Consider the following 18,388-nt stretch of genomic DNA (forward strand, 5'->3'; position numbering starts at 1 on the left):
CTGGTTTATTCTTTTTCTGTTTCTCTACTAAATAAAGGGGCTTTTTTAACCCCCTTCTTAATTTTAAAGTCAGGTGAGGCTAAATTCCTTCAAAAAGCAAAAATCATTGAAATTAATTTGCTTTCATTTCATGTAGATCCCAAGTAATTTTTCCCACTTGAGGTAATGGGTCTGACTGGAAGGGGAGATTTCCCCATCCATTATATAAGGGGATCTGGAACCTGGAAGGCAAGTAAAGACCCCTAAAGACAAGCTTTAATTGAAGGAGTCAGAGCAGTGGTCATTCTTGGTAATAGTTTAGACTCTGAGCATAGCAGAAGTGGGTAAATTATTTTTGTAAAGGGCCAGATAATAGAGACTTTAGGCTTTGTGGGTTGTGTGGTCTCCCGTCTGCTCCATTCTGCTGTTGTGGCAAGCCCACAGCCATGGGTAGTCCATAAGCAAGTGGTCATGGCTGTGTTCCATCACATTTTCTTTACAAAAGCAGGCAGTAGGCCGGTTTAGCTTGCCAACACCTGCTTTCGAGGCTAGGTGGGGTGCTGTCCAGTCGCTTACAGACCAAGGGACTTGCCACCCACTTCACCGCTGACGTCACGCTCGGACTCCCCTCTTGCACGGGGAGATCAGTGTTCTCTTAGCGGAAGGCAACAAGGGTGCAGGACCACTTGTATTTTTATCACTTGGTGGCCTTAGCATGGACCCTGCCCTTTGTCATTGCTGTTGTAGTTTGTAAATAGCCCTCCAGTCCTCCTGATCTTCCTTGGAAACACCTAACCGCTGCTCTGAACAGAGCACAGCGCTTCCTTGCCTATCGGCAGCAGATAATGTCAAGTTCTCGACTTCTCGAACATCAAAACCCAAAGAAAAAGAGAATGAAAGCACAACAAGATTTATTCATTCTGCATCTTGCTTTTTTTATGAGTCTTTCGGGACTGGTTTTTAAGAATATGGGTCCTTATTTGAATGGGAATAGTAAGATAATTTTTTTTAAGTTACTTTGGGGTAAAAAAGAATCACAGAAACATCTGCAATTCTTCCCAGGGTCCGTGTAGTGTAGAAAATAAATTTGGCGTTCGTGATTGCCCTCTTATTTGCAGAAACCAGGAGTAGAGGGGGAGCGTTAGCTCTCTAGGTTTATGTACTTGCTCAAGATACGATTGTCAGCCCTTGTTTTCTCTCCAGTTACGTTTTTGAGAAGGTGGCACACAGCAGAATTCCAGTCACTGAGCTCTGTATTTCAAAGCCCCTTCACTGTCCTTAGCTCTCATGGGCATTTCCCTCCAAGTCATACACCTCTGTCCTTTCTAGTCCAGAGCGTGCGCTGCCTTCCGCAAGTTCAGCTGGATCCTCTGCCCAAGACACTCACCCTGGCATTCGCGTCACAGCTAGAGAAGACGTCTCCCTGTCTCACAGAACCCATCCCCGAGGCAGATCTTTCTGGAGTGGACCCCAAGCTTGTGTCCAATCTGCTGCCCTTCCAGAGAGCCGGAGTCAAGTAGGTTCTTGGGTCTTCCTCTCACCTGGGCTTCATGACTCATACAAACTGGGTTCAGATGCTCTCTTTTAAGAAAACTCATCTTTCATGGACGTCTACAAGCATCTAGGCATTACACAGCCAGGTGTGCTGTAAGCAAAGCCTGATTATAACCATTGCTTTCAAATTCCATGAGTTAATCAGGGCTCTGGATCGCAGGTGTGCAGAAACCCAGCTCAGACTGGTTCAAGAAAAGAGATTTCTCAGTGTAGGTAGTAGAAAACTAAGGTCTCCAAAGATCTCATCAGAACTCTCTGTCCCACCCTCAGTTTGCTTTGTTCTCAGCCAGGTGCTCCTCAGGTGTGGTGGCTAGAGCTCAGCAACCCAGCTTAAGCACCTCTTTCCTGGTGGGCCCGACACTGACGGGCATGAAATCAGGCCTGGTGGGCCTGAAATCTGGTGCCGATGCCAGGACCAGTCGCTGTGGCCTGGGGGCTGGGGAGTCTTACTGGTGAGACTGGATGACAGGCCCATCCCTGGAGCCAGCTGGTAGCTCCCCCTGTCCCCGAGTTACTGGGACTGAGAGTGGAAGGTGGTGGTTTTCCAAAAGAAAGTCAGGGTATTCTTATTACAGACAGAGAAGAAGATAAGCCCACATCATGACCTGTCCTGTTTTCCAGAGCTTCTTGGGAGAAGCGAAATGACAGGTTTGAACTTGCCTTCTAGTGAGAATACTAGGGGTCAGGGAGAGGAAAGAGATGGTAGGAGCTTCATCTGTCATTCAATGGTGTGGCTGGGGATATAGCCCTGGATAAGGGAAGAAAGTAAATCACCATGGACCTGGTGAATGAAGACAGCCTGCCCACAGGCAGCCTGCTCGTGAGGTTTTGGTAAAAGCTTGGCCACTGTCTTGGACAGGATTTTGTTCTTCGATTTGGGCACAGTCACCCTCCCTGCATTGCCGTGGTCCCAGCTCTGCTCACACCCTTTCCCTTGTTTTCTCTCCCAGCTCCATCTGTCTCAGATAACACTCTTTGCACAACTTCATCTTGCTTGAGAGGTTACCCACCCCCGCCCCCGGACAGCCTCTGTCTTCGGTGCCCAAGCTCCCCTGGGCTCCATTAGAGATCCTGGGCCCGTGTGATACGTGCTGCCTTGCCAGTCAGGCCGTCCTGTCGAATGGCTCTGTGTGGAGGCCCCCCAGGCCTGATGCGAGCCAGAACCAGAGCCTGGCCAGCAGCTTCCATCTTTTTCCCTGTGGTTCTGAAACCACTAATGGTACTTATAGCCTTTTTTCAAAACTGTATAGTTAAATCCAGGTTTTAACTTTCATTCTCTGAAGAGGATTTTGGTGTTGAGGCAAAAGGGCTGGCAGTTCCATGTTGGTTTTGTAAGACCTACAAGGAAAACACCCTTAAATTTATGGAGCAAAGTCTCTTAGATATATATCAGGTTTTCCAACATCTAAAAGGTTCCTTTTAACGGATGAGTGAGGTGAGACCCAGCATGACAGTCATCTGCCCAAAGTCACTCAGCTTCCAAGAGTGGAAATTGGAGCTGAAATCCACGTTTTGTGTTGATGAGCGCAGTACTTGTGTTCTATCAACTGCCCTGTCGAAAATGGCGTTCAGCTGTGTGCTTGTTTCTCTGTTAGGCAGGCATTTCCTTTGTTCTCATTTTTGGCCACTTTGTTCCTTAGTTGGGCTACTTCAAGGCAGGGGAAAAAGGAAAGACCACCACTTTCAAGGGTCTCTTCTGCTTTGAGAATGACCAGATGGACAAACCATAGGGACGTTGCAAATGGCCGAAGCAGAGGGTCCTTCATGGTGTGTTGCTTAGGTGCCCCCATCCGCCCTGGCCGTCAGTTTTGTAAACTAAAAAGTGAGGTAGAAAATGAATCTTTTTCACACCTGCCTCCCCCATCCATCTGTGTGGAGGGTTGATCCTGGAAATAGTCTAGAAGATTTAACTGGGGCAGATGTGCCGAGAAGAGGCTGGGCCTGTCGGAGAGGTGAGGTGGCACCGTGCCGGGCTCCCTTCCTTGCCATGGAAGGCATATGGTGGTCACGGCCCCGGGGTTGCAGAGGGGGTGCTGCCTCCCCTGGTGGGCCGCCGTGGCCGCTGAGGGGACAGAGCAGTGCTGTGACGTGATGTGTGTCGTCCACCGAGCCCGGGCGAGCCGGCTCCTACCACCCACAGACGCACTGCTCACTTTGCCGCCTTTGCTGAGTGCTAGCTTTCGAAGGGCAGGCAATTCAGAGCGGCCCCCCGCAGCCTGCAACTCCTGTCAGCCGTACCCCCTGCTGATCAGAAAGGGCTACACTCGCTGCGTTGGCTGTGTGAGAAGGGAAGAAAAAGAGCTCGTCAACAGGCTTATTCTCAGGCTTCCGAGCGAATGATCAGTTTTTCAGGAATTGAGATGAAAGAGGGCCAGTGTTTGGAGCAGGAGACCAGACATCTGGCACTTGGGATCCTTTTTGCTTTTCACTGATTCATTTGTGAGTCAAGCAAGTCCTTCTTAGCGTTCATCTTGATTATTTTTCTCTTTTTTGTGGAATAGTGGTTAGAAGAGAAACACTTGGCCAGCACGTATGTGGTGCCAGGCACTGCAGTCAGTACCCTAGACATTAGCTCTGTTAAACCCTGATGAGGGTCTCTGGGGCTGAGGCACGAGGAGGTGAGTTACTTGTGGGAAGGTACCCCGCTGCGAAGCGGTGGAACTGGGATGGCCTGTAGGCCAGTCGGGCTCCCGGAGAGTGGAAGAGCATGCCCTTCTTCACAAAATGTCAGCAGGAGTTGTAGCGCTGGAGGGCTGCGGGGTCCCAGCGGCTACTGGTGGAGGAGACGCTGCTGAGGCTGGTGCTCCCGGTAGACAGACACCCTGGCGCTGTCCTCCCTCGGCCTGTGCTCTTCTGCAGCGTCCTCTGTCTTTGCCGCTCCTTCCCTTTGCCCCTGTGCGTAAATGTCCTCTCTGACCTTGAGAAAGCCTGATGTTGATGCCACCATCTCTTCCTTCTTCCCTTCCCTTCTAGGCAGACTTCTCACGTGAGCAAGGCCGCCCCTCCTGGCCCCTATTTAGGGGCTGTTTCCCAGTCTCCCCCCCTCACTCCCCCAGGTCTCTCCTGCACTGGGCTGAGGGGGCTGCCTCTCTTGGAAGCTTCCTCCCTTGGCTTCCGTGACCCAGTTGTCTTCTAGAGCCTCTCTCTACCTTTTGACCACCATTCCACGTTGTCCCTATTTTGACTCTTTAGTACTATTATTGCTATCATGCTGTCCCATATTGGCTCCTGTCTTCCCTCTCTGGGGGAGCAGGGCCCATGCTGCGTACTGCGGTGGCCCACACTGAGTGGCCCATACTGAGTATTGCTTTACCTGGTGGCATGATGGTGGATTAACCCCTGACAGACCTGCCACGCCCCTGTCCTTCCCTCGTCTGCTTTCAGTTTTGCCATAGCGAAGAGAGGCCGCCTGCTGCTGGCTGATGACATGGGCCTGGGGAAGACCATCCAAGCCATCTGTATCGCGGCCTTTTACCGGAAGGAGTGGCCGCTCCTGGTGGTGGTCCCGTCATCTGTGCGCTTCACCTGGGAGCAGGTCAGTTCTCCCTGTGTTGTGATTTTTACCAGGAAGTGTCCTCATTGTTGAAGCAATCAAATAACAATTTGGGGACAGGGCCTGGGGAGCTTTAGAAGATCCTGTGTCAGCTGAAGGAGGAAGGGAGAGGAGGTGGTGGCCTTCGGAGGCCAGGCTCATGGTTTTCTGAACTAGAATCAGGTTATACCTTTAGGGAAGAAAGCCGAGGGGTTACGGGCTCAGACTTGCCGCTCTCTGGCAGCAGACACTTCCTGAGCACCTCCTGTGCCCCTGCTGCTCACCCCGCCCGCCTGTACCACACGGAAGTTTCAAAATGGCTACCTCCTCTATTTCCCTGAATCCCATAGCAGCTGTGTGTGAGTGGACGCAGTTGGTATTAACCCCGTTTACAGATGACAAAACTGAATCTCAGCGAGGTGAAGCAGCAGGCTCACTGGTAGTTGGAAGCATTGTTGGACCTCGAAGGGGCATCTCCTGAGTTGTAGGATCAGGGTTTGTGCACCCTGCAGAAGGTGGTGTGGGCAGGATGTTCACTGTCAGCCGGGTGCCATTATAGCTGAAGAACCTGACCTGGACATTGCCTTAGCGCTCGGCTGTGAGCTTTGTCTGCCATATATCCAGGGATCAGAGTGCTTCCGTGAAATGAATAAACACCCATAGGAGCAAACTTGCTGGAGAAAGGAGACCTAATTCATCGTCTGTAGCTTTTCCCAGCTCTCTGCTACTCATGGCAGCTGCTTCCTCACACGTTGGCTTCTTACTAAGCACCCCCGCCCCCCGCCATGAGCCACTTGTGGAGAAGAGGCAGCTCTGCCTGTCACTGGTCAGCCTGAGGCCCAGACATGCCCTTCCAACTGAACGTGCATCACAACAATACTTCATGTTTCCCCCCGTCCTTGTGACCTGAATTCCACCACTGCCTCTAGAAACGAATAATTCAACATATATTTATTTGCTGTGGTTAGGTTCCCACAGCACCCTCAAAAATTCCCCAAAGAAAAAGAATCAGGCGGTCACTTAGTTATGAGCAGGGCCAAAATTGGAGAAAGAACCAGCCATCGACATCACTGTAGTGTCAACTCAGGGACCCAGCCCCTGACCTGCAGGTACCTGGTGGCCTTCCGTTGGCTCCAGGCACTGGCTTGGGCTAGGGATGGCAAGATTTCTGGAGAGAGCAGGTGGTATTTTTGTCATTATCAGTGTCTTTGGTATATACTAGTATCTGCTAAAAATTCCTTTATAAAATTCCTCCTAAAAAGAGTCACATTCTTGCCCTGCAGAAACTTGCCATCTAGTTAGAGATTCGAGGCCTGAAATCTGCAGACACCGCAGTGCTTGCTAACAAGCACTTGCTTACGAAGGTGGGCAGTGTTGTGTCAGTGGAAAGAGAAGGAGCAGATGGGTAGGAAGGAGGGCAGTGAAGGCAATTGCTGTTTCATGGGCCCAAGGGCACCAGCAAATACAGGGGGGTATGGAGAGAAAGGCGCTGAGGCCGTTTTTCGGGGAGCATTAACATTGTCCACTGAGAGAGTGCCATTGATGGGTGGGCTGGGGTCTCAGTGGGCGGCTGCCGGCTGGATCCCCAGGTGTCCTTCTCTGCTGTCATCCCCAGGCCTTCCTTCGGTGGCTGCCGTCTCTGAGCCCGGACCGCATCAATGTCGTGGTGACCAGCAGGGACCGCCTGATGGCTGGCTTGGTCAACATTGTCAGTTTTGACCTCCTGAGCAAGTTAGAAAAACAGCTAAAAACACCCTTTAAAGTTGTTATCATCGTAAGTGCCTCGGCAGAGTCTTCAAGTACTTCACCTCTGGGGAAACTTTCTTCTTGAAAGCTCCGAGAACTTTCATGTCTCTGCTCTCCTGGAGCCTCCCTCTGTTTCTGGGAGAATAGAAATTACTGTCTTTAGTTTGTGGGAAACTGACATTTTACTCATCTCAAATTGCAGTTCTCAGCCCTGGCTACATGTTAGAATCTCCTGGGGAGTGCTTTGAAAAGTGTCATTTACTAGGCCTGAGCTGAGGGTTTGCAGCCCATCTCCCCAACGTGAGGTCATGGATGGAGGCTGGCTTGCGGGCCCTGGGCCCCCGGGGGGACAGCAAGGGCGTATGCCTTCATCTGATGGCCTCTCTTGTCCAAATGGCTCAGATCAAACAGTAAGGTTTTCCCAGCCAATGTAAAGGCCCCCCCCCCCCCCCGACCACGCAAGAAGAAGTATAGCTGACCCTGGAACAAGATGGGTTTGAACTGCATGGGTCCACTCATAGGCAAATGTTTTTCAACAGATACAGCAAAGTACGGTAAATGTGTTTTTTCTTCTTTTTGGTTTTCTTAATATTTTTTTCTCTAGCTTACTTTATGGGAAGAATACAGTAAATAACCATATACCATACAAAATACGTACTGAATGTACGTGTTATCAGTAAGCCTTCTGGATGAGTAGTTAAATTTTGGGAGAGTCAAAAGTACATGCTGACTTTTGACTGCAGGAGGCCGGGGGGGTAGCACCCCTAACCTCTGCGCTATTCAAGGGCTAGCTGTACCTTTCACCGGTTTTTGGTTTGTTTTTTTCTTAAGTAGGCTTTACTCAAGTTCTACTCCTAGATGGGACCATGCATCTTTCAATTAACTGGCTTTTCTTCTTTTCGTTCCTCAAGTCCTCCATAAGGAAAGTCTAGAGAGGCCCTGTGCCAACCATCTGGCAGAACTCAGTGTATTCATGTGGCTCACAAATAAAGATTAGGAAAAGGCATGCAGCTCCCACCCCCCAGTGCAGGTACCCACTAACAGGCATTCAGGGCCACAGAGCACAGTGGATGATTTTCAGCAGAAGTTTACCCTTGTTTCTCCTCTTGGCAAAGAAGGGGAAGCCAGTGCCTCCGGACTGATATGAAAGGTTCTTCTTTATTCAAACGTGTGAATTTTAAAAGCCCGTGGTGTTTTCCTTCTCTTAAAAATAGAATTCTCTGCTGACGGTGGCTTCCCAAATCCTGATGCTCAGAATGTATAGTGCATATCTTATCTAGGGGGAAGGAAAGGAATGAGTTTTTAGGGGGCCCAGAAAAGTCAACAAGATTGCAGTAGAGCCTGTGGGTTTCTCAGCACGGGTCTGGCTGTCAGGGGAGACTCGTTCATCCGTGTGTTCAGCCAACATTGAGCACCAGCACCACACCCTGCACAGTGCTACACACTGAAGGTGTGGAGGGAGGAAGGTCAGCCCCATTCTCCAAAATACCACAGTCCAGTAGGACAGACACACACACACACACACACAGATCATTAGAATACATTTTAGTGCCCAAGTATCGTACACACACACAGATCATTAGAATACATTTTAGTGCCCAAGTGTCGTGGGAGCTCAGAGAAGGGAAGAAGGCATAGTTCCTGGTCTCAGGGATCTATTATGATTTGGACGTGAGAACCATACTATATTCCTAGCTTAAGCAAACTTAAATGTTTATATGTTTTCACAGCTGTAAGGGTAATGAGTCTTTGGGGAAGTCATTTCTGGTTTGGCACAAATTCAGGTGTGGCTTTGAAAAAATGTTAGCATACACGTGAAATGCAAACATTAAAAGAAGTATCCCAGGATGATGGTGATGGTTCTTTAGTAAGTAGGAAGAATAATGCCTCCATTTCTTGGGTGTTCTCCTGTGTCAGGTACTTTACACATAATTGCCAATCTTCCCCGTGGCCCCTGACGCAGACATTATGTCCATTTCACCACTGATGGAACTGACAGTGAGAGCAATTTGCCCACAGGCATGAAGCCAGAAAGATGGGACATCATTGATCAAAGCTGGACTGCATCATGTGTCTCTGTTTCTGACTCAACACTTCAACCTGCCATATGATTTTTGACAAGCCACTTACCACCTGCTTCAGTTATTTAAGAGCCCTGTCTTCTGATTTCAGAGAATTGTTACAGGAAGGAATAAAGTGTTAGCTCTAAGATGTCACGCTTCTTAGAAGAGAATTCAGGTGTAAGCCATTCCTTGTGGTTAGTTATAATAGTGGAACATTTTAGCCCATTGGTTAAAAGGGTCCATTCCCTTCCCCATCCTCTGTACTTCCTGCTGTTTCTCACTATAGACCCCTTCCTTCTTGGCTGTCATATGGGCTCATCATCAGACAGGAGTACGAATGTCTCTAGGACAGGTTTCTAGGAACAGATGCTCGGACATTTGCGGTTCATCTTGCACTCCTCTCTGTTGCGCTTTTGAGGACCACTTTGGTTCATCATAGCTGAAACGGAACAGGATTTTTCTTACAGCTCACCTCTTGAGATAGAGTCGGGATCCCCTTGGTGTCCCTATCACAGGGTGGCCGATACCACTGAGTGCTTACTGAGTTCAGTGGCAGGACTGTTCTAAGGGCTTTATGTGTGTTAGTCCATTAATTAAAGTAACTTGGTAAGTTAGGTAGCGGTGTCTTACCCATCTTACCCATGGAGAAACTGGCACCATAGAGAGGTACATATGTACCTGTATGTATGCTGTGTATGCCCAGGTCCAAGGCACGTAATTTGTGTACCAAAATAGAAATTTCTTCTCCAAATGGTAAGAATATGTTAGTTACTCATTTGGCTTTAGAAAAATATGACAAGGGTGCCTGATTGGCTCAGTCGGTAGAGCATGTGACTCTTACCTCAGGATTGTGAGTTCGTGCCCCAGGTTGGGTGTAGAGATGACTTAAAAGTAAAATCTTTGGGGAATCTGGGTGACGCAGTTGGTTAAAGCACCTGACTCTTGGTTTTGGCTCAGGTCTGCTCCAAGGCTTGCAAGATTGCGCCCCATATCGGGCTCCACACTCAGCGTGGAGTCTGCTTGAGATTCTCTGTCTCTCTCCCTCTCCCTCTGCCCCCCTCCACTTGTGCACTCTCTCTTTCCCAAATAAATAAATTAATTAAAAAAATAAAATCTTTAAAAAAGAAAGAAAAGAGAATATGCCATATTCTAGTTTGCTCATGCATAGAATGTAGAGCTATATAATCAGACTCCATGTTGTAAACCTGACAGTGTCTTGAGGACGGGAATTGGGTCTTCTTCCCCTCCTCGAGTTTCCACGGTACTCTGTCACACTTCGTCAGTGACAGCACTTATAACGTTGTCTGCCCAGTTGTGGTGTGGCTGACATCCTTCCTGTCTGGTGAGCTCCAGGGGGCAGGAGCTGGGCACCATGCTGCACACCAGGGCAAGGCACACAGTGGACCCGCGCTGGCGTCATGCTGTGCAGACGTGAGGCACGTCGTACTAAGCAGCAAACCACCTCGCAGCAGGTTGTTCAGCGCCGCCTGGGAGGTGGGATGGCCAGAGAGTCACTAACCCCACTTCACAGTTGGCAAACTGTCCCGGAGAATTGAAGCGACTTGCCCAGAATAAAGTGGGAAAGCGGCAGCAGAACCTGGGTCCTTCCCTAGGCGCACAACTGTTTCCTTGAACAGAAACTAAGGGAGGCGTCCCCAATGTGACGCCGTGCCAGGGTCAAGCTTAACGTGGGCTCTGGCTCCATCCACTCAGGATTTGGCCTTGTTCACCTATGTGACCCTTTCTTTTCAGGATGAATCTCACTTCCTCAAGAACATTAAGACTGCCCGCTGTCGTGCAGCTATGCCCCTCCTCAAGGTGAGTCCTTCTGTGTCTTGCTCAGGCTGGCAGGGGGGCCAGGGAGAACAAGGGCTTCTGTCCAGGGCAAGGGGCTGCGGGCCATGGACGTGACTTAGCCTTGACTCCGGCCATCAGCGCCAGACTCATTTTTCTTCCTAACTTCCTGCTAAGGAACTGGCAGTCGGTGCAGTCGTTTCTTTCTCTCAAAGATGAAGGCCTCGAAGGTCGCAGGCTCGATGGGGACTGCACTGTAGGTCCTCCTTGGGCTCCCAGACAAGGCAGAGGGGGGCCACCAGCAGCATGCCCTCTGAACAGCTCAGGAGAAACTTCTAAGTCACTTTGGGGACAGAGCTGTCGTGGTGCTGAGAACCAAGGGAAGAGGAGTCATGCAGACTCGGAACCGGGCCATCGGGTATCAGCAAGAAGCCCTGCAAAGCTGAGGTGTGCCTCATAAGCCGACTCCCTTTCCCGAGGCCCCCCTAAGCCTGTGTGGTTATCGAGAGGATCAGCCATCCACAGCCCTCACTGTGGTGGTCTAAACTGAGCCCTGAGTGCTTCGGTGGGACGAGTCTGCAGGGCAGGCGTCGGTGTGGATCTAGCACAGCTTTACATCTGTATCTAAAAGTGTGCTATTCTGACATCCCACCCCAGACGGTGGGAAGGCCCCCAAACTTCCTTCCATCTTTTTGTGGTGAGCTTTTTCTTAATATTGGGGAACACTAGTACAATTAGGAAAGTTGCTTTTTCTCTTAGAACCAGATAGAAACCTCTCGCAGATGACTTTGGGAGACTCTACTTTGGTTTATGTACACTGAGCAAACTAAAGTCTGTGTTTATCTTGTGCTTCCTTAAAGCAGCCTTTGTGTTGTGCCAGCAGTCTCAACTGCAGTTTTCATTGCTTAAGTGAAGCTCGACGTTGTACATAAACTAGGGAAGACAAATACGCTAAATGTTGGTGAAGCTTATTAACATTGGGAAATTAACTTAATTTTTCCAACTCCCCGTAAAGCACAACTGTCTACTCGTTTCAAGTTTTGTTTTGTTTTCTTTTGTTTTAGGAATAACTAGTAACATGATACGTCTTCCAAAGCAGCATTACATCCTGTGCTCTAGACTCCTTTACTTAAAAACCCTGATTCTCTGCTCGCATTACCTATAAATATTTACGGACACACTTAAATGAAATGTTTTTCCCAAAGTGGTGACCCTTCTTTTGGGGGGAGACTTCAGTAGGTTTTCTTTTGAGAAATGTTACCAGATCTTCACACCGTGGTTCCAGTATTGCAGCCGCTCCTGGAATTAAATCTGTGCCCTGATTGCTTAGAAGCTGTGCAGTAGGTAGGTATCACTGCAGGTGCAGAAGGAAGCTCCTTTTTCTTTTTTAGATGATGTCATCTATTTGAGAGAGAGAGCAAGCAAGAGAGAGCATGAGCAGGGGGCAGAGGGAGAAGCAGAATCCCCGCTGAGCAGGGAGCCTGATACGGGGCTCGCTCCCAGGACCCTGGGATCATGGCCTGAGCCGAAGGCAGACGCTTAACCGACTGAGCCACCCAGGCGCCCCAGTAGGAAAGCTGAGCAACCATCTTGTTCATGCGGTCATCGCCTGGCCAGGCAAACTGGACTACATACTTGTTTCTGAAACATATGCTTCTGGGTCAGACCTTTTAAAGCAGCATTTACATCTTTAATGTTGTGGGTATATTTCAGATTGATGCATTTAGGACAAATCTTTTAGCTGTTAACTAGTATAGATTACTCTGCATTTGCTATAGAACTTGGATGAGTTAAACTTTAAGATAGGACCCATGAACGCAGCCTGCTGTTTATGGAAGTGTCTTGAAGCCCCTCTTGTTTGTAAGGTTGACTTCACAGGAATCCAGGCTGCTGATGGGATTGAATGGAAGTGCAGCTGAGGCATTATGTGCTGTTCTGCTAACCAGACCTTTCATCTCTCTGCTGTATTTTCATCTAGGTCAGAGTTTCTCAGTCTTGGCACTGTGGACACTTTGGGTTGGATCGTTCTTTCCTGTGCAGAGCTGTCCTGCGCACCGTAGGATGTTTATTGGCATCCCTGGCCTCTGTGCACTAATTGTCAGTAGTTCCCCCACTCCCCCACACACACACCAGTGGTGACAACCAAAATTGTCTCCAGATATTGCCAAACATGCCCTGGGAGAGACAGATCACTCCTCTCCATCTCTGTTGAGAATTACTGATCTAGATACTCTAAGAAAATGGATCTAAATATTTTGGGAACAAGAGGAGAATTCGGAGAAGTAAAATATGCCTTTATAGAGGCACAAAAGGGCCTAATTTAGTACCACTTGATTGTTCCTCTAACTTGTGCATCTCCTAGAACTGTATTCTCATAATTAATATTTCAAGACATGTTCAGCAAATGTGCACAATGAGGTAATTAGGTGATATCCTGCAGTCTGTGAGCTAGCCAGGCCGGATCATGTCCTGGAAATGTGGGTCTTGTAAATGGTGACAGCAGGTGCACGCAGGGCACACGTGGCTTAGGTTGTAGAAAATTGGAGTTGTAGTCCCCTGGGAAATGTGACATCTTTCTTCCCCCACAGCACTATTTGCTTGGGTTACCAAGCAAGGTAGTTCTATTTTTTTTTCTTTAAATTTTTTATTGTTATGTTAATCACCATACATTACATCATTAGTTTTTGATGTAGTGTTCCATGATTCATTGTTTGTGCATAACACCCAGTGGTCCATGCAGAACATGCCCTCTAATACCCATCACCAGGCTAACCCATCCCCCCACCCCCCGAACCCTCAGTTTGTTTTTCAGAGTCCATCGTCTCTCGTGGTTCGTCTCCCCCTCCAGTTTCCCCCTTCATTCTTCCCCTCCTGGTATCTTCTTCTTTTTTTTTTTTTCTTAACATATATTGCATTATTTGTTTCAGAGGTACAGATCTGTGATTCAGCTGTCTTGCACAATTCACAGCATTCGCCATAGCACATACCCTCCCCAGTAGTTCTATTTTTTATGTACACGTGTGTAAAAGTAGGCAAGACAGAAAGCTATGAAGAACAAAATTCCAATTACCTTAATTCCCTCCAACAGAGAAAAACCACCATTAACACGTCCGTTGTAGGGCAAGGTTATCATTTTTAATGGCTCTAGAGCCTTCTGTTGGATGGATGCATCCCATAATTTAGCCCTTAGTTGGACATTGTTTTGCTGTTATCAATAATTCTGCAAGTGAACGTCATCGATGTACTGGTAGCTTGCAAACTTTGACCTATTAGGACAAATTCCTATGCACAGAATTGCTGGGTCAAAATTTCACTTTTTGATAGATGCCTCTGAAGTCTAGTGTGGCCAGGCATAACCATCTTTACTCCCACTCAACCCAGATCACACAGTCTTCTCCATATGACTCCAACCTGAAAGTTGTCAGTCGCTTGCTTTTGTGCAGTGAGGTATGTGTTTGAGTTTTTCTTTGATTTATAGCCCTTTTTATTGTCAGACTAGTGTTCGATTATTTCTCTAGAGGTAAAAAGCCCTCAAAATCCCACCATCCTTTCCTACTAAATAGCTATTTCTCTTTTTGTGAGTGGAGTCCTTTTTACATCTCTAGTGACTGGTTAGATGAAACAAGAGTAGAGACCTAAAATGTATGAGGTTTTTCTTTTTTCCTTTCTCATTAAAGGAGTTTAAGTAGATGATATATTCAGAAGGGTGTACAGTGAAAAATAACTCTTTCTTCCTCTTCTGGGGCCCTCATCCCTTGATTTCTGTCTCCAAAGGCAGCCAGAGTTACCAGATTCTCACATTTACTTCTAAAACTTAGTCTGTTCCCAGCTAAGTCTGTGTGTGTGTTCCCTTCCTCCCTCCTTAGAGTGTTCCTCAACCGCTGTTTTGCTCCTGCCTTTTTTCTCTGAGTAGTGTATCTTGGGAATCATCCTACCCCATTTCAGATGACTGGGCCTCATTCTTACAGATAGTATTGTATTGTATAAATCTATCGTAATACATATCATCTGCTCCCTTTTGATGGATTTATAGCCAGGCTTTGGCCATTACATACAGTATTACGGTGACTGTCTTTTCATATGCTATACAAGAAGCAGGTGGTAGAAAACCCAGTCCCTCCTCGTCCGGAAGAGATGGCTCTTTGCCCCTCTCAGCCCAAAGGGAGAGTGGTATCATTTGGAAGGTCTGTTCTCCCAGTGTGATTCCTGCGGGAGGAGTCCCTTGTGGTCCTGCTGTTCTGGCAAATTTCCTCCACTTTATCACAGAATCAGGAAATTGTTGGAGTCTAACACTTAAGGTAAAATAGACTATTTTTTTCTAGAGGAAAATAACATACTTATTGTTTAATTTGAGCCTGTGTGTTATATTAATAACATCTATGCCCATGCATGCCTTGAAGGTCAAAACAATGTAACTTTAATTAGCTGTTATTATGCCATTCGATGTATTCTCATACATTTTGGTGTTTGTGAACCAGAACACGTGTAGACCCATCCTTCCTTCTTTTTTTTTTTAAAGATTTATTTATTTATTTATTTATTTGACAGAGAGAGACACAGCGAGAGAGGGAACACAAGCAGGGGGAATGGGAGAGGGAGAAGCAGTCTTCCTGCGGAGCAGGGAGCCCGATGTGGGGCTCGGTCCCAGGACCCTGGGATCATGACCTGAGCTGAAAGCGGACGCGTAACGACTGAGCCACCAGGCGCCCCCTTCCTTCTTCTGTTCTTCCCACAGAACTAGTAGTCACCTTTTACATGGCATCAGTATTTTATTAATACCAGGGCAGTGATGCTTGCTTAGCTCTGGTTCTCATGCAAATCAGTTTGGTGTTGGCAGGAGCTCTCAGACTTGTGACTGGAACTTTCTCTCTTTTGGGAAAAGGCTAGATCCTAGAAGGAACTGTTTTGTATGAGATATGCTGACCCAGCCAGAGACTCAGAAAGGCCATCTGACGTATCACTGGGTGGTAGGTGGCCCTCTGCTGATCCCTGGGGTGGCCTCTGGTCAACAGGGGTCATAATGATGCCGTTTGTCTTGGTTTGGTCTTGCATATCATGGAGAGCAGAGGGAAGAACAGAGCCTCGATCTTTTTCCCGATTCCGGTCACTGGGTTTCTCCTGAAGAGTGGGTTTCCCCTCTTGTTCTCAGGGTTTAGACTTAACCACAGGTGTTGACTCTTCTGTTGCTTCTTGGCTCATGACGGTGATCCTGCCTTTGTTCTTGATCTCTGTACTTTTGGTCACATGCCCTCAGACTGTGTTTGCCACTCTCCTTGTTTTTGAAGATTCTGTAATGACTTCTGAACTCATGACAGTGTAGCTCCGGTGTCCCTGCCTCGTGGGGCCAGTGTGTATCAGGACACTTGGGTGGCATGGGCGTGACCTTCTCTTTGATGTCACCAACTTTCTCAAGTAGTACTTCTAAATCACAGGGGACTCAGCCTATAGACTGAACTTTATTTAGAATACCGTTAGGAATAACATGGGACAAGAATGGGGCTCAGCTTTGGGGAGCATGACTTTTTCCCCAGTCCAGAGTCTTGGTGAAGTGTGTTATACCCAGTCAGAATTATTCGGTAAAGCAAGTTATTGGCTCAGTTGGAAAAAAGGAGGTAACAACAGAAAGTGATGAAGAATTCCCAGGCTGCTGCTTGTATGAACTTACAACAGTTTCGGCTCTTCCCTGCAACAGAGCCTTCTCTTGGCTCATATTTAAAAATCTATGTGTAGTTTATTTACTCTGAGTTGGATTCGATTCTCCTTGGCAAATTATATATACTAACTTGTCCTGCTAGCATCCTGTTCCCCAGGGCTGAACTGATGACCTTAATCCCTTAGGAAACTGAACCTGTCTTTGAAGGTCACCTGCCCCCAACAGTGTCTGCTCCTGTGAATCACGTCATTTCTCTCGGACATCACACAGAAATGATTTTTTTCCATTGCTCCATAATGGATTTCCTGGGGGCCGCTCTCTTTTGTTAGCCAGAGGAGCTGACTATAAACCGTTCTGTTTAGTGTTGATTTACGTAGTTTTATACATTTCTATTTTCCGAAATTGGAGGTTCTCCGAGGTGGAGGGTGACCCATAAATCATGGGCAGCTGGGCAGGTGGGCAGGATTAAAGGCCGTTTGGGTGACAGTGATGACAGTACCAGCATGTTGGGGCTGAGCAGGGAGCAGGCTAAATCATTCCAGAACAGAAAAGACGCTGTTCTGGTTTCTTTTCAAAGCTGGCCTTTTTCTTTTTCCATAATGCTGCCTCTGCTTTTTAAACACCCACAAACACCCATTTTCAATGGTCTCATCACCCCTGGTCCAGGCAGTGTATGGGAGAACGGGCTCAGAATTGACTCTGACCCTTATCCTGAGAATAAGGGAGACACTCCTCACTGTATTAGAGGACATGGAATGGCCAAAAATTCCTGGAGGTAAAATCCATTTCAGCCCTAGAAGGAAGCCTACCACGGAGCTCATTGTCTAGAAACACCTTATTAACCACTGTAACCTTGAGTTAACGAGGGAAGTATAATACCCACCTGAGAACCTGGGAGTTATTTTCCATCACCTGATCTGTGAGCTGTCTCCGCCCAGGCTCCATCCCCAGGCAGCAGCAGAACAGCGACGTGGGGAATCGGTTTGGGATGACACGCCGATTTTCTCTCATTGATAAGACTTCTCATTGTCCCCGTTTCATTGAAGTGGTCTTGAGCCAAGGCAAGCGATGCTACAGACGTCATTCAAGAAGCTCATTGTTATTTTAATGAGTCTGCATTAAACTGTGCAGGAAATTAGAAGCCTGGGTAATTGAACTGTAGAAAATTATAGCTGGAGAAATTCATACCTCTCCTGTCATAATGGAATTGGGTATTGGCAGTCATGGAGAGGGCAAAAGTGCATCTTGAGAGTTATATATATTGTATATGTATAAAGAGTCCTTTTTCTTCCCTCTGTTGCACCTTTATTTATTTATTTTTATGAGGCAGCATATCCATTTGAAAACCTAATTTCCTCCCCTAGGTGATTTACTGCATGCCATTGCCTTATACTTCCCTCGTTAACTCAAGGTTACAGTGGTTAACAAGGTGTTTCTAGACAATGAGCTCCCTGGTAAGGCTTCCTTCTAGGGCCGAAATGGATTTTACCTCCAGGAATTTTTGGCCATTCCATGTCCTCTAATACAGTGAAGAGTGTCTCCCTTATTCTTATCCTCTTTCCCATCTTAGTAAGAGGTGGGATATTTCTGTCTGATCTCCTCAGGTTCAGGTTGGGGTCAGGCTAGTGAGCAACCTGGAGTTCATCACTGGAATCGACCATTTATTTCTGTTCTACCTACTGCTGAGCAGGCTGCTGCAGACCTGGGCTGAGTTTAGGGTAAATGGATCTGGGTCCCACTTTTTAAAGTCCTTATTAACTGCAAAATGAGCTAAGTCAGGGAGCTCCTGGGGCTCAAAGCGTTGTGCAGCTGAGTTAGCGACAGCCTCTTTGTCCTCAGAAGAAAATCAGATAGAGGCTTGTGCACAGGCCACCCCTGACTTTTCCTCCTGGCAGTGAGAAAGGGCTGGTCCTCAGTGTCATTTTCTGACCAGAAGTTCAGCTCAGATGTCAGAGATCCCCTCTGGAAGCAGGTCAGACCTGTTGCTCTCTGTCCCCCACTTCCACTTCCTCTTCCAATGCTGGATTCGTTGAGTTTTTCCCATCTTCCCGGGGACACTGGTTAGCT

The 18,388-nt window shown here is 47.6% G+C and overlaps 1 protein-coding gene across 3 annotated transcripts in view; it reads left to right on the forward strand.

The window, feature by feature from the left end:
• The window catches only part of SMARCAL1 (SWI/SNF related, matrix associated, actin dependent regulator of chromatin, subfamily a like 1), a 57,074-nt gene that overhangs the window by 12,781 nt on the left and 25,905 nt on the right, over positions 1 to 18,388 (forward strand). For all 3 annotated transcript variants that reach the window (XM_027589368.2, XM_027589365.2, XM_027589366.2), the window contains 4 exons: positions 1,309 to 1,495; positions 4,918 to 5,068; positions 6,681 to 6,839; positions 10,627 to 10,692. In XM_027589368.2, coding sequence (XP_027445169.2) covers positions 1,309 to 1,495; positions 4,918 to 5,068; positions 6,681 to 6,839; positions 10,627 to 10,692 — 563 coding nt within the window. The remainder of the gene's footprint in view (positions 1 to 1,308; positions 1,496 to 4,917; positions 5,069 to 6,680; positions 6,840 to 10,626; positions 10,693 to 18,388) is intronic.

The sequence above is a fragment of the Zalophus californianus genome, chromosome 3 (genome assembly GCF_009762305.2).
Source record: "Zalophus californianus isolate mZalCal1 chromosome 3, mZalCal1.pri.v2, whole genome shotgun sequence".
NCBI lineage: Eukaryota > Metazoa > Chordata > Mammalia > Carnivora > Otariidae > Zalophus > Zalophus californianus.